Source organism: Drosophila montana, unplaced genomic scaffold (assembly GCF_035044405.1).
Source record: "Drosophila montana isolate Dmon_TW-CO22-7 unplaced genomic scaffold, ASM3504440v1 contig_2715_1, whole genome shotgun sequence".
NCBI lineage: Eukaryota > Metazoa > Arthropoda > Insecta > Diptera > Drosophilidae > Drosophila > Drosophila montana.
In genome coordinates, this window is record NW_026997586.1 from 35,396 (window position 1) to 61,587 (window position 26,192).

Genomic DNA, 26,192 nt, shown 5'->3' on the forward strand with positions numbered 1-26,192 from the left:
TACTTTGCGTATGATATATTTATTGTTGTGGTTTCTTGCAATTTAAATATGTATTACAATAATTTTAAGAAAAAAATGCGCATTTTTATGTTCACATCTATGCATGATGATTTTGTATAGTTGTTTGTTTTTGGTTTTTTTTTTTTTATATATTTTTATTATTGTTATTAATCTTTATAGTACCTACTTTATGCCATGTTACTAGAAGTATTGCCACGCATGTTTGCAGTTGATTGTGTGTAAATGTGTGTGTGCCTAATAAGAAAAACATTTACGTATACATACATACATACATTCAATACCATTTGATTTGGTGGTGTTTTTATGCATTACTATATTTTAAAATATGTTTAATAAGTTTTATCATTATTAAGTTTTGCCGCTTTATAGTATTTAAATACTTTCACATATGTAGTTTCGTACTTCTTATCGCTGTAATCAATTCTTTTGAATGTATTTTCGTTGCGTGACTTTTTTTTTTGTATGCTATACATATTTGTCAAAATTTAAATCAAAGTGCTTTCATTATTGAAAATATGTATTAATAATGTGTATAAATATTTTGAGCGCATCTTTTTATTTTCGTTATATTTGTATATAGTATGAATTAAAAATGTCAATTAGTTAATTCGTATCGTATTGATGTGTAATTTAACGATTATGAACAATACTCACTATTCGTCGATTTTGGCGTAGCTCGATTTCGAAAGTCGAGCTACGTCAAAATCGAGGAACATTTTGTTTATATAATTATGTTTCTCTATTTACTATGTGAAACATACAAATAACGATTTTTACAAAATATGCTTATTAACTGATAAAATGTGTATCATTGGCAGGGAATAGGAATAGTTACATGTAACCGTCGTATATATACATACATATAAAGGCATAAATACGTAAAATTACATCCAAAAAACTGGGAAATGCATTTTAAATTTATATAAAAATCTGGTACAAGTGCAACAAATTTTTAATTGTATATATGAATATGTACATCTAATACCCTTACGGTACACGAATATTATGCTAAATGTATAATAAAACATTTTATATATGTTTGTTTGTAAGTATGTATGTACATATGTATGTCAGTGTACACATAATTTGTATTTCAAAAGCATTCCAATTTGCTAAAAACATGTAAAAACTTAAGTATGTATTTAAAAATTACTAGCTATGAAGAGCTGTGCTATGAAATATATTAAATATGTTTCGACTAAAACAGAGCGAAGTGCCATACATACATATATACAACTTGGAAATAACTGAGCGCCTGAATATATGATAATTTGTATAATTAAAAAAAACAATAGACTTGATTTGAGGAGCACTAACAAATAAATGGGCGGACCGACATGGCTCGAATGTGATGCGCACATTCGTTCAAATTAATAAATACATATACCCATTTAATGGGCGTACGGTATAAGCAATAACATTTATTTTCGGTATTCCGAAGAAATCGACTCTTCCCAAAAACGTCGTCAAATTGTTTTCAGTGTGATAGATGGATTTTGGAAAGAGTACACCGTGTCGGGGATAAAATTAGCTAGTTTTATTTTCTAAGAAATATAATCGTACCTATTGATTATTTTTAGTAATTATTCATTACATTTTGATGACCTAGATATATAGAACTATCAGTCTCACGTCCCATACCAAAAAAAATAATAAAAAAATAAATAAATAAAAAAAAAACGAAATATATTAAAGTAAATATGTAAACAGCAAAATGTTTGTATGTGATGCTTTTCCTTGACATTGTGGTCTGCCTATTTAGGACCAGCTATTTCTCTGAACCAGGATATAAATATTTCGCTAATGGATAATAGGTAGACATTTCATGCGTTACGGGGGGGGGGTTCTTTAATATTCTACTCATGCTCGGTATGCATATTGTCCAAAATCTTTTGAACAGGGACATATACTATAAGATGTACTTATGTACATACATACATACAGCTATGTGCTGCTATTATTCGGGTGCATGTGTCTAAAGTTTTGGATTTTCATTTGGCAATGGGTACATACAAACATACACTCGCACATTAACGTATATGAATTTTTGTATGTACGACATTTAGATGTAACCCGTATAAGTACGAGTTTAGTTTCTTAACATTTCTTAACAATTCTATTATTCAATTATTAATGATATTACAGAGTCTTCGTGTGTTATGATGTCTGGTTAGCAAGAGTGACAAAGATAGTGATATACGGATACGGGTGAAATTCGTGCAAGTGACAGAGATAGAGACAGACACATAATGCTTCAATTAACCGGGCGCTACAAACAGATTAAATATCAATTTTCGTTTCGCTCCATGCCAATTTCCAGTTGTGTTAAAGTATTTCCGTCTCATACACCTGCTTAGTGGTCATTGTAGATGTTTGTTGTAATTGTGTGTTTGCAGCAGCAGCAGCAGCAGCAGCAGCAGCTCCTGTACCAATTGTCCCAACAACAACAACACCACCGCCGCCGACCACACCACCCGTAGCATCACTGATCAACACACCATTTGTAGCCACAGTAGTGTCAGCCGCCGCAGCGTCGCCACCACAGGCCAGATTCAATGCGGCGATCTTTTGCTGTATATTCGATTCGCCGCTGGCCAAGTGTTTAAGGTCCTGTGTGGAGCAGGATATGTCCACCGAGGGTATTTTGCTCATTTGTTGCAAGCGCTGGTATTGTTCCTGCAATAGCTTCTGTTTCTTTAATAGTTCCTGGTGCCGCATTTCGAGAGCAACCTGCCGCTGGGCATGATCGTTGCCGGACTCATTGCCACTCGAGTTGTCGCCACTGGAGGTGTCGCCACCGCCGATAACGACAGTTTCGATGCTGATGTTGATATTGTTGTCAGCAGCTGCTGCTGCGGCGGCAGCTAGTATGTTCTGTGGCACATTTGGGCTTGTCGGACTGGCCAGTGGACTGCGTGAGCTGGTACGCGGCGGCGGTGGTGGCGGTATGCGTTTGTGACCCACTTTAGTTATTAAATCGGCGTTACGCTCGGGAACTGGTGGTTTCATGATGCTGCTGCTGCCACCATTTGCCAGACTGTCACGCGCTGGGAATTCGTTGTCCGATTCGCTGGGGAACGAGTGCAGGCGACGTAAACTGCCCATATTGGTGTGCACCATTAGCTGATGCTGCTGCTGCTGCTGCTGCTGGGACTGGGACTGGGACTGGGACTGGGTCAATGGGCCACGTGAATGTTGTGCGGAGCCTGTTGCCACAGCCATGACCATGCTGTTGGTGTTGGCCTGTTGCATATTTACGTTGGATTCGGTGAAAAGGCGAGCCTGGGATATTTGCGTGGTGACGGTACTTTGTACAGCAGCCTGGGCGCTCTCATCGGATGCCGAGTCTTCGGGGCGTACCTTTGTCAATACACTCCGGGGTAGAGGTCAATAAGTCTATATATAATATGCTGCCAAACTAACGAGCCTTTTTAAGATTTCGATTCTTGATTTCGCATTTGCTTTTGGCAACACTTTGGAATTTGATAGATTTGAATGGAATTTATATATGGGGAACACCAAATCATTAAGATTCCAAAATCAGAATCGAAATCTAGAATAGGCCCGTTAATCACTTACCTCGAATTGTTGCTGTTGTTGTTGTTGCTGTTGTTGTTGTTGTTGTTGTTGCTGTTGTTGTTGTTGGGCAATTGGCTTTGAAAATGTCTTGAGCTCGTCTAGCAGAGCATCGAGTGCGTTTTCGGGTGCGAATCCCCCGCTGACAGTGAACGACCCCATCCTGGGTGTTGGGATTGGCTACAAAAATATATAATTGTACAATTGTGAATGCATAAATGATAGCCGAAAAATTGAATTAAAATTGAAGTTTCAAAAACATTGCACATTTATACATAGTAGTTATTGTATGTATATAGTACTTCATGTGGCACAGCAGTATTGTTAAATAAATACATTTTGTACAACTTTTAAGAAAACCCATCAAGTTAGTGGCTAAAAGAAAAATGACAAAGCCATAATGCCGTCAATTTACAGGTTGCATACAAATGAATCATGCTGTGCGCACAAGGACAATATTTAGTATGGGACAATATTTAGTATCACTACAACAACAATATTTTACAGAATTAGCTCGTTAAATTCGTAACGAAAATAAGTGTATATAGTTTGATAATAATAGTAGCTCAACATGCAGAATAATACAAATCAATGTTTAAGGTATAACAAATCAGAGACCATACCAAGTCTTAGGCTCAGTAGAGTTTTTATATTAAGAATTTTGGCCTAGGTGATGCTGATCTGATTTTATCTTATCAATTTAGAGAACTGAAATAAATAAATGTGCTCCAATAGTTAAGGCTTTCCATTACTGCGATTAAAACTCGTTTTAGTTTTCTTTTAAACAATAACTTTCAAAGCAATCTCCAAGTCTTTAACATCGGACCGGTATGGCTAAAGATATGTATGAATATTTTTTGCACATTTTAAAATTAGCCCATTTACATGCAGCAATATCGATATTCTTATTACAAATTTTATGAAGTACACAGAGTATGCGTAGGCAAACAAAACAAGCTCTTACATTTGTGATTAAATAGTTTTTTAAAAAAATTCGAATGGGGTGAGGTAGACATTAATTAGGACTCAGTATTAGACTATGTGACGTTAAACAGAAATACATAAGCGACATGAAATATGTAAGATGTAGTATATTAAACATAGCTCCAAATGAAGTCTTCACCGATTAAATATTTGGGTAAGTTCAGGATCGATTGTTTATCAATAAATAAATAGGCTAAGGTGTGTGTAGACTTTAACTTTATAAATTGTTAATTCGTTTTTATAGATGGCATCATAGTTAAAAATAAATATATGTATATGTATATTTGAAGCCGTCGATGACTGAATGTACGATGATGGGTAAATAGATGATGGTTAAAACTTCAAAGACAACAATCGATGAGTGAGAATATTATGTGACTGACTGCTTGCATACATTAATTTGTAAAAACTTGGCCTTTTATTTGGTTCGATTTGTTTAATTTGATAATGATATATTGATTGACTGCGCGCTTTTAAATGATTTGTGTATGCATAAACAAAGGTACATTTAAAGACATACTCTTTTTTGCAACTACAACATTAATATACAAATATTATTTTCTTATATATATATATTTATTTTATTTGTTTACTAGCTTTGGGCTAATAATAAATATTTGAAAAAAAATTCTTGAAAGCAAATAAACATTCTATAAATATGATGTTTGCATATTTGAAGTCTTCGGCATACCGAATCTTACTCTTTCCAAAAGTTGTACAATTTTATTTAAATATTTAGTAGCCAATCACAGAAAGGCAAAGGTATTTTATTTTTTTCTAGTTTTTCAATCATAAATTCCAATTAATAGGAAAAGTCAGCGGCAGTCATCAGAGGGGAATAATATAAATGTATAATAATTGACCAATGTTATTTATTGTTGTTGTCTTTTAAATAAAAATATATGTATGTTTGCAATTGTTTCTGTGATGAAAATGAAAATCTGAATTGCCATTATCCATTATCTTTTGAACGAGTAAGTAGAAAGTGAAGGCTGGAGACAGGGCCCCACATACATACATGCATGCACACACAAGTTAATGAATTTGATTCAGTTATGGTAAAACTTTTTGCGAAAGAGCTTTTTACATAAATAATTTGACAAAAAACACAACAGAGGAGAGTTGAAGAAGAAACAGATTGTAAGTATTTTGTAAAGTATATGAAAGTTGTCTCGAATTGTTGTCAAAGAACAGCAAAACATTACTGTTGAAATTTTTTTAATCATTTCGGAACTAATACATACATATCGACTGTTTGCAAATAATAATACCCGAACCAATGCATTAGTGAAGACAAATGAACAAGGTTTGGCTTCGCAGCAGCTTTACCACATAATGCATAATGTCATTTATTTAAAAGATATATGCAAATAAATAAACCTATATTGGAACATAATTATTAAACCATACATGAGATACATAAAGAGCTCACTCATCAGAGAATAATATTTCTATAGCCAAATTGAAGATGGAATATTTTGCAAATTATGGCTCAGCATACAACATATTAATATCCTTATAGCGGGTATTGTAATTATGACAAGAAATGCGTAACTTATAGAAGGAGACATCTCCCGAAACCCTAAAATAAAGTATATATATATGCTTGATATGTATCTATACACTCTGTAACAGCTACATATGCCCGTCTGCCTGTTTCCAAGAAACTATTCTCTGTCTCAGTCATGAAACTTTTCATCGGACGATTATATCATATCAACTTCCAGAGGAAAGATCTGTCGGAAATGAATTTCTTGTCTATCCAGATATTTTGAATATACAAGGAATAGTTTCACGATGCTCTTTACATATGAAATATGAATAGCATTGGATGACTAGAATGAGTTTTTATAGTCTTTTTTTTTTTTTGTTTTGATATTTGTTATATTTTTGATGTCCCCAACCCCTCGTCCCCAATCTATATCATATCAAATATATATGTATAAGTTTTTTCAAATCATTTTGTTGATAGTTTTACAATCCAGACTGTATAGAAATAGTAAGATGTGTGTAGAGGGGTGCACGGGCAGACCACAGACGAAAGCAATGATAAACGAATATTAATAAAAATATATGAATATTTTGAGCACACAAGGAGGTGTTGTTTAGGAGCACATTTGAAAGTTGTGTTTTTTTTTTTTATTATTATTATTTATAGGGACATCTGGGATTTAAAGTATTTAATGGAACGGGGGGAGATTAAAACGATTTTTCTACCACAGAGTTTGTAGCTGTTAAGTCTTTTTGAAAACATGTATAATAAATTGTGTGTCAATTCCATTTACCTTTCATTTTTTTGCTTGCCTGTCATTGTCTACGTTCAAGCATTGATTTTTTTGATTAATTTTGACTACAAAATTTGGCGATCTATTATTATATTTAGGTACTTTGATCCGTAGCTTTTTCAACATTTTTAGCTCTTCATATCATTTGTAATTTGTAATTTGTAATTTATATAATTTGTAATTCCTTTAGCGCTGAACATATGAAGGAATTTGTAGCCCAGAAGTGTGCACACACACACACGCACACACACACACACACACACACACACATTCAAGGTGTATGGTTTTGCCTTTGGACAAACCCCTTTTGGAAAGCACATTACGCACACACATTCATATATGTATACACATAAGTTATATATTATATATATGTAACTAATGATTATTGCAGTTGGTAATTGTGTGTGTTTTGGGCTTATATGTAGCTTTTTATATGAGTTTAGTATTAATTAGAAGTTTATAGCAGTAGTAAGTAGTATACAAAAATATAAACTAGTTATGTTTAATGCGGAGCAAATAATGTTTAGCTAAAATAAAATGGACATATTTTTTTATGAGTTCATCATCATTTAAGAATGGTTTTTAGTAATTTTTGGTTTTTTGTATTATTTTTTTTTTTTTTTTGGTTTTTTTTTTGTAATATTTGTATTTTCAGTCATTACTCAGTAATTGCCTCTTTGAAGTTAGAACTCCATCGCCAGTTAAACTATGTGGTTGTTGTTGTTGTTGTATACGATATCAAAATTGTTAGTTCCAAAAAAGGCAAGAAGAAGAAAACGAAATCACTAGGTAAACCTCATTTGATAAGACTTTTTAGCTTTGATTGGTTTGTGTTTTGATCATCATATCAATATATGAATAGCGTGTTTCAATACGTAAAACGTTTTATTCGCTTTTATTAAAAATAAACTTTAAATTTGGTTTTTTTTTTTTGTAATGGTTCCCCCTTTTTATGGAGATGAAGAAACATCGGTGAAGCTTCGCCTTTCGAAAAAAAAAACTGTTGTGGGATTTGTTTTGGAGTTAACACTATATCAATGAAATAAAGCATAAAGAAGGTGTCGCAGTATGAACAAAAAACTACTTATATTAACAGCCAATTGCAACTTGTTCATAATAATCTGCAGAAAACAAGAAAAACAAAAAAAAAGCATACGAACCAATTAGTTTAGAAATAAATATGATTGATTTACTAGATAGCACTAAATACTAGCTTGCTTATTGAACCCTTGCAAAGTTTTGAATAACCGTTTATACTCGATGCGCACTATTTAAGATGAAATGAGTTTAAAATAGGTTTCACATTCCTTTCCATATATATACACACAAATTAGGTAACTAGTATATATTTGTTTAAATATTCCAAAAGATTATGTTGTCTGCAATTCACTTGGCGTAACTGCAATATCTCAAGGCAATTATCAAAATTTACCTCAGAAAAACTATTAGAGATTTGCAAATAATGCGGATGATAAAAGACGCACACAAGTGAAACTCATTCAATTGCTGATTTAAAAAGTTAATTTGGCCTACTATTTACTTTTAATTAACACAACAAATTTGTTGTGTTCTATATAATTTGGCTAGCTTTTGGTCAGAATTGGGTTACAGACAATAATTTAAATGTAAAATAAAGTATGAGTATTTGAATTTTTCAGTTTTTAATTAGTTGTAAGCATTTATACACATATGTTAAAACATAAACATGACTTAATGCTGAAATTTGAACCAAGTAATCTACTATGATTGAATATTTGTAGTATATACTATTGTGTATGTAAGCATGTATATAAAACATATACAATTCCATTTACCAAATTGAAATGTACTTAAAAATGGGGTTCAAACAGTTAATGTTGAATGTTGAATGTGATGAAACATTTTTGATTTGACTAGATTTGCTTTGTTTGTTTCTCACGTAAATATTCACTTACCTAGTTCAAAGGCAAGAGTACCTATTCTTTTACAAAACAATAATATTAAAAGTATTATTATAATGTCAATCAGCAATTGAATTGTTAAATAATTTCATTTTCATCTAACAATGTTTTTCGATTTGACGGACAGACGTTAAATGTTATACTGGACCGATCAAAAGTGAAAGGATTATGTTAAATTACGTTTCATCGTTTTTTTATAAAGTGATATCTCGAAAATATCCCAAATTTCGCAAGCAAAGTTACCTCTTAGAACACTCTATGTAAATTGATCAGATATTTAGTCTGCGGGCTTTTAACGATATATTTAGCAAGGTTACTAGTGTGCAAAAGAAAAGTTCATTTTTGCAAAATTAAACTTGGCCAATGCATAATTCTTTTCGGTCAAAAGCAACTAGTTTTTGGTCATCGAAAAATTACAAAGAATATTTTTTAAACATTAGTATATATATTTGAATATATGTATGACACGGTATGGTACGGTGTTTAATGCGCAAAAATAGCATTGGCAGTACAGCCCTAGGTGTTTTTTTTTTTTTTTTAAATAACTATTTTATTTTAGTGTACTGGTTTTTGCAAGAATATATATTTCTATGGGCATCTCTATGGAGGGACTCACCTTGTCGGGCACCGAAATATCGGCGGAACGCAAAGACTCTTCATTTACTGACGGCTCATTGGGTGGTAATCGTTGTTCCTGCACGCTTGCCAAACTGTTCGGTGAATTATTTGTATATTAGCAAAATATATATAAACATATTTGAAAGTAAAGTCTAGCATCGGTTAATTTGTTTGCTTCGATTTCGGATAGTCAACTCGTGCTTGACTTGTTTAACCCAATCAATTGTTGAGGTATCCGAAACGCATTTCGGTTAAATCGATGCGGGGCTCTATTTGAAATTTACAAACCGTTTAAGTGTCACCAAGGTGCCCGTAAGCTTTTTGCAGCGTCGCAAGGCCGACTCTAGGCGATCGGGCTCTTCTTTTAGGAACTTTTCTTCACGTACCACTTTCTCCATCTCGTTAGATAATATGCAACGCAAGCCATTCGATAGTGTCGGAAATTTGAGCTTCAGTTCAGCAACAGTTTTGCTATAATGCGGCAGTATTAAGATTGAATTTTGAATATGTTAACTTATTGCACATACCTGGCACGACTTAATACCAGCGCCATGTCCTCGACAGCTGTCATATTGACGCGCGTACGTCGATTGATAACCTCGCCGCGTAAATTCTCCACCGAAGCCTCCAAATCGCTTAGATCCTTTTCGAGTCGTATGACCTCCTGCTTGTATAGTTCTTCTTCCCGGGAGATGCGCGTGGTGTCCTGATCGCTTTGCCCCCAAAAGTTGCCATTGCTGGCCAACAATGTGGCACGTATACGCATAAAAGTGCTCTTGATATCCTCCCGTACGGCCACGGACTGGGCCTGCGATAAACGCCTCAAAGTTCGGACTTCCATGCGCAAATCCTTTGCCTTTTTTTGCAAGCCACGCAAATGATTGTAGACCTCCGGTGCGAGTGCAATGTCCGCACGGTAGCTGCTGGGATGCGAGGTCTGGGCCAACACAATGGGCTTTGGCGGTGGAGGGGGCTTTAGGCGATCGCGCTCTGTGGATTGATTTTACGAACAGCAAATTAAATCATTTACGAATTTGATTATTTGTAAAAAGTATATATTTTACGTGATTTGCGTTTAATGCATGCGTGATTGTTGTAAGTCGTTTTAAAGTAAATGATTCCCTTCGTTTCTTTTATAGCGTTCTTACCTTGAGACGACGTACGCGGCAAGGTAGACGACTTGATTGCCGGCTTGGTTGGTTTCGTATCAGCTTTGGGTCCGGTGCAGAATTATTTGTTTGAATAGGGATGAGTGTTAATATTATATGGCAACAAGTTTGGATCTGTAGTCTTTGGTTCTACTCTACTACAATTGTCTAAGTGATTTATGATATATATATCTGGATGATATATAAACAAAATAAAGTCAAGGAATGCAAAGTCAATGTCCAGATTATTAAACATCATTTGACTTCAACAAAAACCAAATGAAGCAAAAAAGCGAAAACAAAGAATGATATATGTATAAAATTTTGATGATATGTAATTTCTTGAATTTTGTTTTTATTTACCGGCATGTAGGGGATTATGTGACTTGGGTATTCCCTGTATATCGTCGCTAAATGAAACAGATTTCTCAAAGGACACGGATTTTTCTGAAAAAAAAAAAAACAGCACATGTCTGGGATGTACGTGCAAAAAAGTTTGGAGTACACTTACGACACGAGTTCTTTCCCAGTTTGGGTGCCTTTTCTCTAATATATAGCTCATCAGCGGAACCATTAGCTAAACAAAAGGAATAAAATAAAGATTAAAAATCAGAGCTACAATTGTGAATAGACGGTCAAACAAGCTCAAAAGCATTCACACAAATGAAGTTCTACCTGTTCGAGTCAGCCAAATGTTTGACCTGAGTCAACTTTTTAATTGCAACTCGAACAGCTCGAACCGAACTTGCTTGACCGTTGTTCGAGTTCACGATTGGATTAGAATCATATATATAACGACATACCTTGCATTTGTGTTGGCACAACGAGATAGTTGGAATCCAATGTGGGCACAGACATTGGCGCAATTTGGGGATTTTGATTGACCAAAGCCTTCTGGACCAATCCAGTCAAGTTGGCCAATTGACGCTCCATATGCTCAACGCGTATGCGATGCAAATCTTCGGGTCTGCAAATGATAAATAAGAACATTCGACACGCTATTGAACAGATACAACTTTTTGATTTACACATAAGTTTGGCTCACAGTTGTGACAAGTTCTAATTGAGCAACCAAGCCGAAAAAGAGGCGTCGGAAAGCTCGAAATAATTTAGTCAGGCAAGCGTTACAAAGACGGCTGCACAGAAATCGTAGCCCAATCGCATTCATGGCCAAATGTTTACACACAGTCGCAGAACTATGGCCTATTGCAGCGGTAGATATTCATATAATTATTTGAACCACTTTTACTCTGATCGATATATTGTTGTTGTTGCTTAACAGTGACCAGCACGCCAGAACGCTTTGCAAGCTGTTTGTCGAATTTTCAAATCGAAGATTTGCTGGTATTGAAGAAATCAATGGAACTCATGGCTCACGCAGAGAGACACCGCCGCGAAGGAGACCTTACCGATGATATTGCACCAAGTTGCACCAATACGACTGATGAGCCGCAGCGCTTGGCTTTAATGGCTGCTGATCGGTGGGTCAAAGGTTAACGCCCCTCTTTTCTCCAATTCCTATTCACGTTTCTTTTTTTTAGGGGGGTTGACCACGGCATATCGGGCCAACAGCCCTGGCAAAGCGATCCGGCCTGGGTCGAGGAGAAGCCATCCAAGCTGCAGACCTTGTTTCAAATAAGCATCACTGCTCTGGCCTTTCTTTCGTTTGGCGGCTATTTGCTTTGCCTCATCGTTCAGGCCATCAAGAGCAAGGGCACAACCTATTTTCATCCGGTGGCCACGGCAACTACAACCAATACAAATGGCAACGTGAAGCGTATCAAAATTTACAGACGCAGCCGACGTAGACGGAGCATCAACTCGGCTCACATTCCAAATATACTCATGGCGGACTATGCGACTTATATGGAATCCGTACGAAGGCAGCGTTTGGGCTATGCTCACCTGGTTGGGTCGTAGATCTGATTACCACGATGCGGCAGACGATTAGGGCCCACTTTAATGCCGTACAACGAGTACTGGTCTTCCGCGAGGGCCACATCGCTGTGAAGATAGTAGAAAGAGAGAGAATTTATATAAGTATATATTAGAATAAACTCCCGACATCTTAACTTAACTCTGTTAGACTGTCACTCATGTTCCCATTCCGCGTCTATGCACATTAAAAACAAATATTTTTTGTCTTCGGGGAATTCTACTCAATTTACTGATTATAATTATTATTGTTCACCTTTAATCGATCATTTTCCACCATTTCACTATTTCATTGCGAATAATAACAAACTAAATAATCGGATATAGAAATTGCTGCTGGATTTGAACCGGCGACCTTTTGCTTGTTAAATCAATGCTCAGACATTGGCTACATGTTTTTTATACTCACTTTGGTCCAAGAGGAAGCTTCAGCAGCTTTCCAGCTTTAACAGTTTCAGTTGTCAAGTCAGTAAGTCTGAACAGTAGGATAATACATACATACATATATATATATATATCTAACTAGCGGGTATAACCCGGCCTTGCCCGTGGCAAGTATGTTATAAAATCAATGTTCTCAAACAAATTTGAAATGATTTTGAAACTGAGCGGACGGTAAACTAATAACTTTCATAGAAACGTTTTCCGCCAATTTACCACTGTTGCGGGTGGAATTTCCCAAATCGCTGAAACACGTATTCATTACATTCTTATGTAGAGCTTTGAAAATAAGTTTCAAGCAAATCGCAAAAGCAAAGGAAAAAATAAAACTTCGCCCAAAAAATCTTTAAATCGCATTTCCCCCAAAGAAGTTTGAATTCCGCGAAAAGTGTGAAAAAAGTCTCAAATGATTTTTCTTATAGATCTTTGGAAACGAATTTGAGCGCGAAACGTCACCCACCAAATCTTTGACCTCCATTTTCACCAAGGAGGAACGGATTTTTCGAAAAGTGTGAAACACCCCTCAAATGAATTTGAACAAAGATCTTTGAAAATAAGTTTGAGGCCGATCGGATGGTAAACAAAAAAGTTACATACAAACGTTTTTCGCGATTTTTCCACACTTGCGGGTGGAATTTCCCGAAACCCCGTCCTAACGTGCACCTTTATCGCATAAGGTAGCTACAGTGAAAATTTCAGTTTCCTAGCTCTTACGGTTTGGGCTGTGCGTTGATCACCTATCAGTCAGTCAGTCAGTCCGTCGGTCAGGACAAACAGTTGTATATATAGAGATATCTTATAGCTAACCTTTGTTCCTCGTCAATGATGGGCGCCACAACAGCGCCGCGTGTGCCGTACTGGCTATAGTATGGTTCCTCATAGTTGCCACGTACGCTCCGTTCCGGAGAGCTGGTGTATCCGTCTGCAAGATCAACTCAGTTAAAAGTGGTTTATTTTTGCAGTATATAGAATAGAAAACTAAAAAATAAACACTATTCATACAAGAAAATAACAACAACAAAATATATATATATTTACGAATTAGTTCGATATATAAATCTTACTAATTTGTAAGTGTGTCACGCTCAATTTTGTGAACCCATAAAAAGCGTATCCAATGGAACTTAGATTATACATATATGAATGTACATGGAAAAAAGTGATTTGTTCTTATCGGTAAGTAAAGAAAAAAAGAGAGGTATATATTCGTGTACCTGGTATACTGTATAATTGATCCGAGGAATATGGAAACAGGGGTTCCATGCTACCCCTTCGATTAATCGATCTGAATGGTTTCACAGGCGTTCCTTTTTTATATTTTATATTTAATTATACATAATAGATTTACGCATGGGGTTTTTAAACAAAAGCATGTTCAACGTAATTGTATATATAAATATGTATGTATGCTATGCTATATTATTCATACATATTTATAAAGATAGAATATGAAAACAAACTCTTTTATTTACACCCAATATTTTTTTTATAACGTAAATTAACTTATTGAACATAACTTTTAAGAAAACACAAGAAACAACAATTAATCTTTAGTTATTATTCCAATATATATATATATATATATATATATATATATCCATATAGTATTCAGATTTGGTAAAGCTGATAAAACTTAAAAAAAAACAGACACACGGACTTAACTTTATCAAGATTTATATTCTGAACAAAGGGGAAGGTCCTTTAATGTTTAACACTTAAAACGGACTCGTTTATTTACAAATCTTTAATGCAATACACACACATACGCACACATATATATATATTTCAAAACTACGTATGTGTGCATGTACACAGTCCTTCGTGGTACTGAGATGAAACACAACCCATTGAATAAGCAAACCAAAGTAATACAAATCTATGTCCAAATAAAAAGATGTACTTAAAGTAGATGTAGTTAGGCTTAGACTAATAAATAAATTAGACGCACCCATCGAGACTTTGGCACGTTCCGAGGCGTACATGCCACGTGGCAGGGTCTGCGAGGAGCCAACATAATATGGAGCTGGTTGTTTGCCAATCTGAAATAACAATAATAGGAACATGAATAATACAGTCAACCAACTATAATTTATTAACAAATAAAGACTTACTGATGCGGATTATGAAACGAAGCCTTATGTTGGAATCTGAAATTCCTAACTATTTTCTATATTTTAAATGAGCCGAAGCTTAAAAACAAATCAGTCGCCCAAAAAGCCGCTGAGCCGAAACAAAACTATTTTAAAAGCTGGCTTGGCTAAGGCTTCTAAGGGCAATCAGCCGGAAGCCGGTTCAAACTGTAAGCCTAAGCCCCGAACCATGTATACAAATATATTAATGTATGTAGATAAATACTTAGTTTGCAACCAGAAGTGAAGTACAAGTTATTATTATTTTTCAGCCTTGACATTTTCATACGGGCAGCAATTGGCCTTCATTCGGATGGCAAAAAAAGGTTAATAAGTTTCACTTTAATTTCAATTCAACAATGTTTGGCTGGGAATTCCAGAGGGCTGGGCCAACAACCAACAAGACGAAAAAACATAATCGATGCACAAATGTTGTAACAAAAAACAACACACACCCAGTTAATCAAAGTCTTTGCCAATTATTGACGTGTTGTTTTGCTCGTTCAGCAGCTGATATTGCTTGATATATACTTTCTCTTGTCAGAGACCTTTATTTTCTATTCAAATCATAGGCGATTCGACTTATAAGAATAGGAAGCTGATAGAATGTCAGGGTATTCGATAACAGACCGAAGGATCCACAGATCGAAGGATCCACAGATCGAAGGATCCACAGATCGAAGGATCCACAGATCGAAGGATCCACAGATCGAAGGATCCACAAGCACAAACAAATACATTAGGCAACAAACAAATATATTTCTATCTTTCAGCTTAGATAAAAGCTTTCAGTTCAAGATTTATATATTTTATTAAATTAAGTATATATATATATATATTCCACATGATAAGCAAAACAGTTGAACCCCAATAAATGTAAATGGATCGAATTACTATATCTTTAGCTGCCTTACGATCGATCGGCTGAGAATTAAATCTGAATAAATTCTTGTTTAATAATTTTGATCGTTTTATGTGTTTGCCGAAAATATATAGTAAATATGCACCTGATCTGATTTAAATAGGCGAGTCGTCTGCACGTCTGATTCTTCGGAGGCTATCTTGGCGTATCTTGATAAAACTTAAAGTTCTATATCGTGTAACTATACTGGTAACTACTAACCAAGTATATTTTCACTATCCGTCAAATCAGCCCACAATATTAAATAGCTGCCATAAAAATGTTTTCTCTAAAACTAAGATTTAAATTATAACTTTAACAAACTCGGCATTCATGACTTTTAACATGGAATCTTGTCAATATCAGAACTTTGTTATATAGAGAATCTTTTATATGAAGAATCGGTAAAAATAATAAATCAGTAAGCCCAAATTTGACCTTTACGACCTTCCAATATATTAAGAATTCAAGAAGACAGATCTTTTGTATAAACGCGAGTTATCTAAGAGGAAATTTAGTTTTTTTAACCAAACTCGGCATTCATGACTTTTACCATGAAATCTTTTATGTGTGAAGAATCGGTAAAAAATAGAATTTTCTATAAATAGTTCTTCAATCATAAAGCCCAAATAAGAATTCTTCATAATATGACTTTTATAAGAACAATCATTGGAAGCTCATAAAAGCGAGGTATCGGCGAGAAACAACTGTTCTGTTTAGGTCAATTTTCTTAGCTGTCGCATTTAATATTTGTCAATCGGATGTTGACTGATTTATTAATGATGAAAGGAAACCGCTAGAGTTATTATAACACAAGCCGAGTGGAGACAGTTGGCTTATAATAATTCGCATTCAACTGGCTGTGAGGGGCAGGTGGGCAGGTTGGTAGGTGGGCAGGTGGGCAGCTGTATCAGTGTTTTAACTAAGCTTGAGAGTACATACTTACATAAATGTGAGCACACACACACATACATAGGAGTGGTTCATTCGTTGCATTCAGACAAAAAGCTCGGCAACCAGTTTCAATTTCAATACAATTTTACAATTTGTTACAACTGGCCCGAGAGACGTACTCGCACAATCGTCGGGGTTGTGCTACGGGCTCTCGGTTTTTGAGTTGTTTATTTTTTTATTTGTATTTTTCTTCTTCTTTGCGGCTCCGGTCGACACAGCTTTGGCGCATGCGTAGACGGCCGTCAGTAAAGTGCGAGACAGCGCCGCAGACGGACGTAGAAACGGTATAAGTTGAATTCCAAAAAAGTACCAAAGGTATTCCCCCGGTTAATAGTATGGTTAGGCTACACAATCGAGCAATTTGGCCAACAGGCTGTGGAGCGGGACTTGTGCTCATCACGTTGCTCGGTGCGCGCATTTCGTTCGCTTGGAAGCCGATTGCCTCCGGCAGCCCCATAACATCGTACAGCCTAAAGCAATCGCATCCAGGTGAGGCCAGCAGCAGCCACGAGCTGGCCACCAGCTATGCCCAATTTGGTGGCGATCAAAAGGAGGAGGACGCTATCGTGAATGGCGTGGAAACAGGCATCACGCACCCGATCACATTTGCCGACGATCACGAAAATCATTACGAGTCGTATAGCTTAAAGGACGACGTGGTTGTTGATGAACCTTCTCTCAGCTTTCCGCGCACTCCACTCTACGTCTCCGACGATCGCTGCAGTGTCAAGAAATTCGCATTCAATCAGGACGGCGCGGTGGAGTACAACAACGAGTTGCCCGAGCTGGATCAGTTCACGTTATGTTTCTGGATGCGTTTTACCAATCACAGCGGCGACCATGTCATGTTGACCTACCAAGGTGAGTGTGTTGGGCGGCTTAAGGTAGGTTCATCTCGGGGATTATTAATTTGAATACAAAAAAGAAGGGCCGGGCCGGCTCGTTGAAGATACTTTCTTTAATCAACACACACAATCACAACACGACGACCTTTTTTATATAAGCGTAAGTTAATTGTTTCGAGTCAACTTAAGAGAGACCTTCGCTTTGTGCGAGACCTGTGACCAACATAATTTCGAACCTGGCCCCAAAAAAAAAAGTGAAAGGGATCCAACTTCCTGATGCCAAGCGCAGCGAATAGACAGTGAATGTTTTTGATCTCATGCCAGCAGACAATTTGTGATCATGTTGATGTTTTTGTCCGATTTGATTTTGACAGATAAAATGCGTGACAGCAGGGCTTAACACACATTTTTTGATGGTCAACACAGACAAAGACACAGACACAGAGACAGACAAAGATACAGGTCATTTATTTGATTATAGCAAGTATCTTGGAGATGATTTGACTACTCTTTGACTTTTATCTTCCAACTATTTTCAACTTCCCCACAACGACGACGACATCGTTGCTTGAGAGACAGACCACATTACATAAGCGCTAAATTTACCTGTTTGCCTGTTAAGCGGCTGCTGCTGCTACCGCCTGCTTTTGTTATTTCAACTGTTTGAGATTATTTTAAATATGCAATTTGAGCTGCGTGCAAAAGCTTCCGGAACCTGGACGGAGATGCCGTCTTGACCCGAGACAACAACACCTTCCACTACTAAACCTGCAGCCAAAAACATTTACTTGCAACTAAACTGGTCGACGATAGTCTACTCTGCCTCTTAGATATTACATATGCATCTATTATGTTAACAGGATTTCTCTATATTTTCCGCGAGTGTCAAAAGATAGATACATGTGTCATCAATAGGTTAAAGATTTAAATCTGATCAACTGACTGACAGAAGCTTTCTTAAGGATCGAAAGTGCGCTAAAACTAAAACGGGCTTTGGAAAATTTAAACTCCAAGTGTGAGAAATAGTTGCCACAGTTTGTAGAACATCAAAAATGCAGCTCAGGTGTGCCATAAAATTTACAATTGTTTTTCTTTTTCGTTTCATTTTTCCAACTTCAATTATTTTTTTGCACACTGCGTACGAAGTTTGGGAATCGTAGACAGAAGTCGAAATATTTTGTTAAATACTTTTTGGGAAATATTTTCCTTTGTTCTTTATAGTTGGTGCGAATTATCCAAACAATTTGGGCACCATTTGTATATTTAACAATATTTATGGTTAATTTCTTCTAGTAGATAATAAAAGATAAGTAAATTTTATACAAATAATCAAAATATCTGAGACTATATGAACTAGAGTTCAGATATCAAGTATCTTACACTTTTTTGATATCAGTTAATTAGTTTGGAGTTGAATTATTTTTCTTTATAAATATGTTACTTTTGGTCCTGAATCTGCCTTTAGTTGGCGCGAACTATACAAACAATTTCGGTACCTTAACATTGATAATATAAACATCTCAAACTATATGAACTAGACGTTATATACGAAAATTTAGATTCTCATGCACCATTCAGATATCAAGTATCTTTCACTTTTTTGATATCACTTAATTAGTTGGGAGAATCGTTTGCCCCGTTAAGACAAAAACATGAACATATTTATGTAACTTTTGGTTCTGCATCTACAAACAGTTTTTGGTACCTTAACATTGCTAATATAAAAATCTCAAACTTTATGAACTAGATTTAGATTCTCATTCATTCATTCAGATATCAAGTGTCTTTCACTTTTTGGATATCACTTAATTAGCTGAGCGAGCTCGTAGTTGCAACACAGCGCAGCAGCATCACGCAATTTGCTCTGATTTCATAACCAAGCCAATTAACTCTGTCTCTCACTTCTACAGTGGAAAAGGAAGCACGCGAAATACAAATCTGGGTCGCGAATGCGCAAAATTCCAGTTTCCTATCGATGGCCATAAAAGGTCAGCAAATGTACAGGTACGTTTCATTGCAATCATTCAAAAAGTAACATATAGGTTTATAATATTGGCTCTGTTCTCTGTTTTTTTCTGTGGGGTTCACCTGATTTTGGTGCAGATTGAATTACCCGCTGCGTATGCGGCAATGGCATCACATGTGCAGCTCGTGGAATGGAAAGACCGGCGAGTGGCAAGTCTGGCTAAAGGCAGAACGTATCGGGCGTGGCTTCCACAATTCGGTGAGTAACAAGTCTAGTCTCAAATTACGCGTTTTAAATCGAGCAGCGGAAACAACATTAACCAAGCCGCTAAACGACAACAACAACTGCCTACAGACGGCGACACAAATTGCGGCAATTGGTTAACAGCCATATTTGAATTATGCCATTTGCTGAGATATTAAATATCACTTTTCTCACAATGTGCACCGTGCCCATATATATATATATATATATATATATATATACAGTATCACAAAGCTGTCTGCTTATGGCCAATCAAAACTGATGTTCTTCGCACCTTGTTCGGCGCGTATTTAATGCATCTTTATGAATTGCGGAAAATTATTCGAGGAAAACAGTTAATCGCGAGTTTGGTTAAGATATTTTGAAAAACAAAAAAGTTTGCCATACAACAACTTAATTTTCGACCGATCGTTCCTATGGAAACTATATGACATAGTGGTCCGATGTAAATAAGATTTTGCATTAATAAAGGGAACATAGTAAAACTAATAAATGCCGAGTTTAGTTAAGATATATAGATAAAGAAAAAAGTTTTTCATACAACAACTTAATTTTCGACCGATCGCTCCTATGGAAGCTATATGATATAGTAGTCTGATGTTAATAGAATTTTGCATATACATATATGAAGAGTATAGTAAAACTAATAAATGCCGAGTTTGGTTAAGATACATAGATAAAGAAAAAAGTTTTTCATACAAGAATCTACTTTTCGACCGATCGTTCCAATGGCAGCTATACGACCTAGTGGTCCGATGCTAATAGGATTTTGCAAAAATAGGGGGAACATAGTAAAACTAATAAATGCCGAGTTCGGTCAAGATATCTAGATAAACAAAAAAGTTTTTCATGCAAGAACTTAATTTTCGACCGATCGCTCCTATGGAAGCTATATGATATAGTGGTCCGATGTTAATAGGATTTTGCATATATATGAGGAGTATAGTAAAACTAATAAATGCCGAGTTTGGTTAAGATATATAAATAAAGAAAAAAGTTTTTCATACAAGAATCTACTTTTCGACCGATTGTTCCTATGGCAGCTTTATGATATTGTGGTTCGATGTTAATAGGATTTTGCATATATATGAAGAGTATAGTAAAACTAATAAATGCCGAGTTTGGTTAAGATACATAGATAAAGAAAAAAGTTTTTCATACAAGAATCTACTTTTCGACCGATGGTTCCTATGGCAGCTTTATGATATTGTGGTCCGATGTAGACAAGATTTGGCATAATGGTAGGGAGCATAGTGAAATATCGAAATGCAGAGTTTGGTCAAAATAGCTTGATAAACAACAAAATTGTTCATACAACAATCTACTTTTTGACCGATGGTTCCTATGGCAGCTATATGATATAGTGGTACAATCCAGTCGGTTCCGACATATGTAATGTGTGGAACAGTAAGAGGCTTTTCTGCAAAGTTGCATGACGATAGACTCGGCTGTTGATACTGATCAAGAATATATACACTTTATTTGGCTCCTCCTATGCGTTACACATCTCACGACCAAATTATAATACCCTCTGCAAGGGTATAAAAATGTTTGCATTATTTTGGTCAAGTTGCAGTTTAGGTGCATTAGAAAGCCTACAACTGTTGCATGTTGCATGAATCCCAATTCAGTTATGTTTATTATTTTATAATCGATCAAACATTTTACAGCTAGTAGGCCATAAAATACCGGCAAAAGGAATACTGCGATCAGGCGGCAGCTCCGTTACCGGTGAAGTGAGTCACGGTCTGCACTTTGAGGTAACAATGGTACAAATTTATCGCGTAGCATTGAGCGCGGGCAAGGCACATCGGGATCACAAGCACCACCATGTGCACCATGTCGACCACGATGGTCAGGAGGTGTCCAGCACACCGCGTGTGCCGCCAATGGTCAGTATTTAACGGTTATGCTCCCTTATCGGACGACAACTAATAACTTGATGACTCAACACAGATAAATCGACCTCAGCCGATGCACTCGCTGCTCGCCAGCGGCCAAATCCCCACCAGAGTGCGCATCAATCTGGCCGGTTCAGGGCCAACGCAGAAACCGAACGGCGCCAACGCTGCTGAATTCCAGCCTCAACAACAAGCAATAACCGTCAACACGAATTTCGTCAACGGTCAGATTAATGCTGGTTCTCGATTGGTGGCCCAGCAGCTACTTGGTATTTCGCCCATATCCCAAAGCCGACCCGCAAGTGAGGCGGGACGGTTCCAGATGCTCAGCAACTCGGCCAATGTGCAGTTCATAGATGAGACAGAGACGCATATACAGTTCAAACGAGACGCGGCGACTCCAACGAACGACAAGAAGCTGCGGAAACGAGGCCTCGTCTTACTGGACGATGGTTCTGTTGTGGATGATGGCCTTGGCAGCAGCAGCAGCAGCAGCAGCGACGAGTTTAGCAAATACAACGGTCTTGCCGACTTTGGAGGTCAGCAGTTCAAGCAGGATTTGACTTTGAAAATGACTCTTGAGGAGGAAATCAGTTCACACGACCGCGAACCTGCCGAAGAGGAAGTCAAGGCAGTCATGGGCATCTGCAGCAACTGCGACCCGGAGCCATTTCAGGGTGCGATTGTGTTTGCCTGGAAGAACGTGGAGGAGCACATGAATAACACGCTCAAGGGTCTCAGTGTGGGCACCTGCGGCAACTTCTAGCTGCCTCTACCACCAGTCAGCAAAAAATAAATACATTTAAGCAGCAAGGAGCAGGGGGCAAGGAGCAGGGCGGTGCATATAACGCTTATTGTACATAATTACATATGTTATTTTGTTTGTTTTTTTTTTGTACAGTAAATAAGTATCCACGTATGTACGTATATTAAACATATGCATGTACATACATACGTTTTAAAGCTGGGCAACCGACTTTTTCCTCACCTCTATGTATATATGCACATATTTATATAAATATATATATCACGGTGGGTATCCACGGTCTTGAAATAGTTGTTTATAAAACCAACGAACCTTTGGCAAATAAAACTAACTACAATCTTTCTCTTATATTTAATTCGGGGATACTAGCCCAATAATCAAAAATGGTTTCCGTTTCGAACCTGCTTTCCCTATCAATAAGTCCTTGCCTACTCACATATATATTCAAATTTAAAATAATAATTACTTTTTCCACTAAAAGCCCAAGAATAAGGTTTGGTTCGTATGGTTCACATAAAATGGAGCTCCGGATTCGAGCTGGTTTGGTTAAAAAATCGGCCTTAATTTGTAAAGCGTCTTACCTTGGACTTGTGGATGTGCTGGTGCTTGAAGTCCGAATCGAATTCTGGCTCACTGAAGTAGCTCTGATCCTGATCCCAGCTAGATGGTGCTTGGGGTAGTGGCTGTGGTATGCCGGGACCACCTGGCAAAATCTGAGGCGGAGCGGCTACCTCTGTGGACTCGAAGAGACGCAGCACCGAACGATCGCGTATTTCGCGCAGATGAGAGCGCACATCTTCCAATTCATAAAACATATCCTTGCTGGCATCATGAATGTAGATCTTAACGTTCGGTCCTTCCAAATACGACATGGTCAACTGACGGGGAAACGAGCGCACAAACAGCGCACGCACCGTGTCGATCGAGGTGATTTCATTTGGGAGCAGTGCTCGCTTTGTTTCGGATCGATACTGTAAAAATACTAGGCCCAGCGGTCGCTCCAGTGTCTTGGAGGGTGTGCGCACCACTGGCAAAGATGAGCGCTGTTTACCGCCGCGCCGAAAGCCAGTGCTAGCCGTTTCCACCTCGGACATAATGCCGGGGTCATCGTCGAACAATGGACCCTGATTAACGGGTGCATAGCCGCGCATTGGCTGATTCTTCTTGTTCTTTTGCGCTCGTGTACTCATCTGTAAAAATAGGTACGAAAAGTGTTGCAATTGGATTTCGTCTGGATTGTTGTGGTTGCTTGCTTACTTCCAGGTCCATGGCACGTTGCTGCTGTGGCATTTGATGTGCGTGAGGATGTTGAGAGCTGCCATAGACTAAAATGTCGCCACCAAGTGTGTGGCGCCGTGGATCGTCGCGGCGCATTGCGCGTCTGCGCTCGTCGCCTCCTTTAAATGAATACGGAAAAACCAGATAAATCGAATAATGGTGCTGCTGCCGATGTATTCATGTTTGGGTTATTATTTACCTTGGTCGTTAGTCGGCAAGCGGCCCGGTTTGTTCTCATTTTGCCAGTCTTCTTCTGAAAATGTAGCCAAAAATGCGTTAATAATACGGCAAGATAATAAACAATCGAGCGCACTCGTTATCGATAGATGATAGTTGATATCGATTATTGCAATGCCTGCAAGTTCCAAGGTATGTACATATTTTGCCAGACCCGGTTTATTTTAAATGGCATGTATTTACATATGTATATGTATGAATACATATATGTATGAACTTACATGTATATATGTATGAGCATATGCATTTGTATGTGCAATTATTTTGCTTGCCTCTCTTTTATTTTACCGTATTAGCTATTCTTTGCAATTACCTCCTTCTCGTCCTTTGCGTTTCTTTTTCGACGATGAGCTGCTGTTCGCACTGCCACTTTGATTTGTTGATGCACTTTTATCTTTGCTCTTCCAACGGATCAACATTTTGCCGCTTTACTAGTTATTTGTTTAAAAGTTAATTATATTTGGCTTTTAAATTATTACGCGCAAGATTTGTGCACTGTAAGAAGAAACCAAAAAAAGTTAAAATACTTATTATTCACATACATTTTTGCAAGTGAAAAATAAAATATATGGATACATACATACATATGTGTAAAAATACAATTCGAATCGTTAATATGTATGTAAATATTTAAGTATAAAGCGAGTTGAATAAATATATGTATGTGTGTGTGTGTGTATATGTAAGTATTGATCTATTAAAATTGCACTGCAATTATGTACGCACATACACATGCATTGGTGTATACATGTATGTATGCATGTCAAAAACTTCGATGAGTCTGGATAAAGCGGCTTCATTTTAACTTTGTTTACATTTTGTACCGGCACGAATATTCACAAACATATGTAAATGTGTATGTGCGTATGGATTTAAATACGTATGTGAATTTGTGTTATAATTTTATATCTGCTTGCATGAACATATACACATCCTATCGAACATAACCATATACATATTTTACACTACTTATAAATGCAAAAGCACTTGTGAGCAAACATGTGTAAGTATTTAGTGTACATATGTATGTATGTATTGAGTGTACGTGGGTGTGGTGGAAAATGCCAAGCATCAATAACCGCCGAATAAGTACGAATACTTTATGCTCCTTTCGGGGCCTGCATACATACATACACACATATGTTCATATGTATGCACAAACATACGTACATGCAAGCTTCAAAGTGAATGTTTCGAAAATTTTGTTTGAATATCAAAATATCTTATTGTAGTGGCATTTCAAAGGACATTGCAGCTGTATTTACATATGAATATGCATACATACGTCTGAATCGAGGGTATAAAGATATATGTATGTATGTATGTAGGCACATATATGTATATGACAGTATGACAGTATTTACCATCTAAAAATTGTTTAATGCGGACTGCATTATGTAGATACGCATCTAATTATGTTTAACAATTATAATTCTTATGAAATGCTTTATTCAGCCGAATAAGGACAAGGAAATTGGAGTACAAGTACATACGTACATATGTACTGTTGTAAATGAAAAATATGTTGTACCAGTAGCATGGCCGGGCCTCTTTGCTGCTTAACGTCAAATTTATACACTTTGTCAGTTAGATCTCGAGATTTAATGATGTTTTTGACTCATCTCGCGCTAATCGCAGCCGTCGTCGCAATTGACCGCGTTTAAAACCCGTTCGATACGTTTTAACACTCAACAGCAAAATTATTTCTGGTATATCAGAATACGTTTCCGCCCTAAACGCGGTACGCGGGATAATTTTAATGGCGCATGCGTTGGCCAATTGCGCCGGTGTGGCCAATTTGCAAAAAGAATTTCAAAGCGCAGACAAATGAAATAATAATAAATAAATTCGCATTAAAATGTACAATTTCACAGATTAAATAAATATGAACTTAATGCAACAGTCTGTCTTTCATTTGCTTAAAAAAAGCATTATATATATATAAAAAAAAACAAATATAATACATGCATACATATTTTATTATATATATATACAATTAATGT

The 26,192-nt window shown here is 36.7% G+C and overlaps 3 protein-coding genes across 11 annotated transcripts; 2 read left to right on the forward strand and 1 right to left on the reverse strand.

Moving 5' to 3' along the window:
• Window positions 1-25,867, reverse strand: LOC135429743 (coiled-coil domain-containing protein CG32809). Of its 9 annotated transcripts, none has more exons than XM_064684183.1 (18): window positions 25,554-25,866; window positions 24,503-24,684; window positions 24,152-24,205; window positions 23,932-24,071; window positions 23,256-23,864; window positions 14,897-14,987; window positions 14,163-14,255; window positions 13,756-13,870; window positions 12,478-12,576; window positions 11,376-11,539; window positions 11,084-11,149; window positions 10,936-11,019; window positions 10,573-10,635; window positions 9,952-10,414; window positions 9,713-9,895; window positions 9,423-9,516; window positions 3,601-3,777; window positions 1-3,381 (listed from the first exon to the last, which is right to left on the reverse strand). In XM_064684183.1, exons 2-18 carry the CDS (start codon window positions 24,606-24,608, stop codon window positions 2,347-2,349), a joined length of 3,636 nt encoding a protein of 1,211 aa, XP_064540253.1. In that variant the 5' UTR covers window positions 24,609-24,684; window positions 25,554-25,866; the 3' UTR covers window positions 1-2,346. The 9 variants fall into 9 exon arrangements, with proteins under 9 accessions (XP_064540253.1, XP_064540254.1, XP_064540256.1 ...); XM_064684184.1 differs by having other exon boundaries at window positions 25,721-25,862; XM_064684190.1 differs by lacking the exon at window positions 1-3,381 and adding an exon at window positions 8,801-8,821 and having other exon boundaries at window positions 3,616-3,777; window positions 25,554-25,867.
• LOC135429741 (uncharacterized) lies at window positions 11,771-12,471 on the forward strand (the record flags this gene model as incomplete). The annotated part of the gene is made up of 3 exons (XM_064684181.1): window positions 11,771-11,786; window positions 11,855-12,053; window positions 12,114-12,471. Coding segments are annotated over exons 1-3 (573 nt in total), but the record flags the coding sequence as incomplete, so codon positions are not given.
• b6 lies at window positions 17,146-22,762 on the forward strand. The gene is made up of 5 exons (XM_064684179.1): window positions 17,146-17,793; window positions 19,688-19,781; window positions 19,881-20,001; window positions 21,678-21,899; window positions 21,964-22,762. Exons 1-5 carry the CDS (start codon window positions 17,268-17,270, stop codon window positions 22,672-22,674), a joined length of 1,674 nt encoding a protein of 557 aa, XP_064540249.1. The 5' UTR covers window positions 17,146-17,267; the 3' UTR covers window positions 22,675-22,762.
• Window positions 25,868-26,192: the final 325 nt, after the last annotated feature.